Genomic DNA, 4,072 nt, shown 5'->3' on the forward strand with positions numbered 1-4,072 from the left:
AGGGGTCCCGAGCTAGTGATCTTAGCTTGATGGTAACATGACAAAGAGGGACATGATGTTTTACCAAGGTTCAGGCCTTCTCGAAGAGGTAAAACCCTACATCCTGATTCTATTGTATTGATTTTGGGTGGAGTACAAAGTACATGATGATCTACCTCGAGATCATCTGTGAATGAATCTTACTTGACCCCATGGACTAAACCCCTCGGCTTATGTTGGCACCGGGGGTATCTAGTGTTACATGTAGGTCGGTTACATCAAGGGATAAGCATGTCGATGATTCAAACATTTCTTGAAGTGTACGCCAAGTCTTCGAAGGATTACATCTTGAGTACGCCGTGGGTCAAGGCAAACACAACCCATTCTTCGGTCGTCTTGGGGTCCTCGGCCCAGCCCATGCCTGGTAGGCCGATGTGCTTAGTCCCCTAGTCCAGGACACTGTCACCCGCGTCCTCTTTGGACCAGCATGAATGAGGCGCGTAGAGCGGAGGTGCGTTCATGCGGGAGAGCGCATTATATATTTTTGGGTGAAAACAGTTCGTCGGACGCGTACGTGGTGGTGATCCGGACGCCCGCAAAGCCCACTTTGTGTTTGGTTTGCGAAATTTTGGTCTACTGAATGCATAAACAGATAGTTAGGGGTACCGTGTTGGTGGCGGAGTGCGTCTGGAAAACTCAGTCCATTCCCATATGTTTGCGGGTGGCTTGAGCGTCCGAAATGCATTCGAGATGCCCTTACATTTTTTCAATAGAGATAGAGAAGTATAAAATACTACTCCCTCCATCCGACAATGTAGTGCATACTTTAAAAAAAGTCAAACTTCGTAAAGTTTGACCAATTTTATAGACAAAACTATTTATATCTACAATATCAAATGTATAAAATATGAAACTACATTCTAGATGTAAATATCTTCTTTATAAATGCGGTCAAAATTTGCAACGTTTGACTTAATATATGCACTATATTCCGTTCCAAGAACGACTGCATTCTGCTTCTCAGCCAGAGGCTGGTCATATTGGGAGAAACTTAACAAGTAACACATCGCATAGGGCATCTAAGGAGCTGCATTGCAACCTAGGTGCGTGAAGATTGGACAGAGAATATTAAATGAAAAATCAATGACAATAATGACTCCAATTTGCTCATCTTGGAAAATCGGGAGAAGCCGCTAGTGTAATGATCACGTTGAAATGCTAAATTTTTATTAGATGCCTTATGCATTTAGGGCCTCTTTGATTGGTAGGATTTTGAAAACGTAGGAATAGGAAAAGTGTAGGGTTGGAGTGGCATGCCTATTTGAATCCTATAGAATTAGTAATGATTGTTTGATGCCACGGAAAAAACAAAGGAATTGTAAAAAGAGGTTGGAGTGGATGTTAAATTTCCTATGAAATGTAGTACAAAAGATTCCATAGGAAAAATTCCTATGGGATCCAATCCTATGAATCAAAGGACCAATATAGAAAAAAAAATCCTAAGGATTTCAATCCTCCAGAAATCCTATAAAATTCCTTTGAATCAAAGAAGCCCTATAAAGGGAGCAAGAGCATCTACAACAGGAGGCCTCAAACCATCCCTCATGTGCCTGCGGACAGGAGAGAGAAGGAAAAACGTGACCCGACGTGACCTCTCATATCATCCCTATATGCCCGGCCTGCCCGCGAACCCTCATATCAAACACAATAAACTACGCGCAAGGGGCGCCCTCGCGCTCTAGCCACGTCATTCCCGTTTTTAGTGTGCAACGTCGAGGGAGAGAAGCAAAGCTGGTTTTCTCAAAAGAGAAAAAACATCGAAGGACAGAAAGAAAAAGGGGGAAATGTGTGGATTCGGCAGGGGCTCCTGTAATCTCTCACACCTAACCTCATATCTCCTTTTGCCTTCCCACTTCCCAAGCTAGGGTTGCAGCCGCCGCCACCCCATCGCTCCACCGGCACGGGCCGCCGAAGGAAGGCCGGCTTCTCCCACGGATCTTCTCCTCTTCCTCGTAGCAAGGCATGGCCCTGCTCTTCCCCATGACGCTGATGACAAGGCGGACGGTGCCGCGAGCTCTCCTCCCTAGGAAGCCGCGGGAGGACGAGGTCAAGCCAGACCTGGTCGACATGCCCCCTGCCACACCTCCCTGGAGCCCGCATCCTGTCGCCGCTGCTGGCTGAGGTGGTTAGGTCGAGAGCATGCCCGCCGATGATGGTACTTCATTTATTCTGTTTTAGAACAATAAACGTCATAATTACTGAAATCTTATAGTGGTACCATGGCACAAGTTATATAATCTGTTTCTGCATTTAGGGTCTCTAGGAAAAATTTGGAATGTTTCTTTCATCTTTGTTAGCTTGATCTGCTGATTGACAGTCTCATTATTTATGCCTTTCAGTTGTGGAGTTCAGGAATACTGGGTTGGAGAGATCAGAGCCACTGAAGAAAGATCTAGAATGGTTCATGGAACAGGGCCACACCATTCCAGAACCATCTGCCGCTGGTACTGCATGTGCCTCCTACCTGGAAGAGTTGTGTGAGAAGGACCCCCAAGCATTTATCTGTCACTTCTATAATGTGTACTTTGCTCATACTGCTGGAGGGCGAATGATTGGCAAAAAGGTATGTCTTTGCATAAAATAGACTTGTATCAGAACTTTCATCTGAGTCAAATGGTGTGTGCTTGAATGACTCCACATATTTTTGTAAAGCATGTGTTGGCTCTGGTTCTTACAACTCATTCTTCTGGTTGGGCTGATTGAAATTCCAATAGGAGGTAGAAGCGTGGTATTACTGTGTATACTTTGTTGAGGAGTATATATCACATTATATACACATCTACTTCTATATCTGGGACTGCTATGTAGATATAACTTTATAATCATCCTATAGCTATCCATTTTGGTTTGGACCTTGAATCCTGGTTTTGTACTTTCGAAATCATAGCATCATGTTATCCCATAATCTGTTCGTGTCGCATGAGTGTTTGTTTCTCCATGAATTGATATCCTTTAATTGAGTAATCATGCCGTCTCTTCATTTCAGGTTGTTGAGAAGATTCTGAACAAGAAAGAGCTGGAGTTCTACAAGTGGGAAAGTACCATGTGCCAGCTGCTGTAGAATGTCCGCACCACACTAAACCAAGTTGCTTTTGTAAGTCCAAGAGCTTTGATTTTCATGCTCTTATTCTTGGCTACTCATTTATCCTCCCACGGATTGGTCTTAACCTGCTTACATTCGCTATCAGAGCTGGTCTCGGGAAGAGAAGGACCACTGCCTGGAGGAGACCTAGAAGTCGTTCGCCTATTCAGGAGATCTCCTACCCCAGATATAAGTCATGCGTGCATTTTCTTCATTGGTCTACTAAAATAAAATGTTCTTTCTACTAGGCACACGGGCTCTGAGTAGTGGCATAAAGCAAAATTAGTCATTTGCTATTATTAATACACTGTAAACTTTGCAACAGAATGTATTAAGTAGGAAGAAATTCATTTGTGTACTCATAATGTGACGGTTTAACTAAGTTTCTCTTTGGTTGTTTGAAGTGGATCATGTGAGTCTTTGCTTAATGGATCAGGGAAAGTTTTTTTCTCCTGATAAGATTATTGCACTCACCAGTTGAGTACTCAGGTATTTGTTCTCATCTTTATGATGATGGTAATGAACTTTCAGGGCATGCCGTATTTTCCAGTTATTTTAGCTTCTTATAGTATGTTGGCCGACTCTTACTCCCTTAAGATATTTCTCTTCCTTGATTTGGCTAGAAGTTCTACTCGCAAAAGTGAAACACTATCAGTTGAACTTTGATGGCCGCAGTCACGATTACTCTTTGTGCAATTTAATTAGGTTTAACAAAAAAATCATTTATTGTTGCTAGATAATAGTTGCTAAATTTCAATCACCCAATGAAAATGGCGCAATAGAGCCTAAATAGCTGCTAGATAATACATGAAATTTGCCTCAAAAAAATTAATTAGGTTTCTGAATTTGGTCAGATTCTCTACAGGTTTAGGCACTTCATTGTTGGTGACGTAATTTTTTGCACTGCTGCCAATTGTACTATATGTTATTCATTAGGAGGGATATTGGCAT

General features: G+C 42.6%; 1 protein-coding gene across 1 annotated transcript; it reads left to right on the forward strand.

The window, feature by feature from the left end:
• The first annotated feature begins 1,854 nt into the window (after positions 1-1,854).
• On the forward strand, positions 1,855-3,503 carry LOC119267486 (heme oxygenase 1, chloroplastic-like). The gene is made up of 4 exons (XM_037548874.1): positions 1,855-2,194; positions 2,379-2,602; positions 3,026-3,133; positions 3,228-3,503. The coding sequence occupies exons 1-3, from the start codon at positions 2,179-2,181 to the stop codon at positions 3,098-3,100; spliced, it is 315 nt and encodes a 104-aa protein (XP_037404771.1). The 5' UTR covers positions 1,855-2,178; the 3' UTR covers positions 3,101-3,133; positions 3,228-3,503.
• The last annotated feature ends 569 nt before the right edge of the window (positions 3,504-4,072 follow it).

This window comes from Triticum dicoccoides, chromosome 1A, assembly GCF_002162155.2.
Source record: "Triticum dicoccoides isolate Atlit2015 ecotype Zavitan chromosome 1A, WEW_v2.0, whole genome shotgun sequence".
NCBI lineage: Eukaryota > Viridiplantae > Streptophyta > Magnoliopsida > Poales > Poaceae > Triticum > Triticum dicoccoides.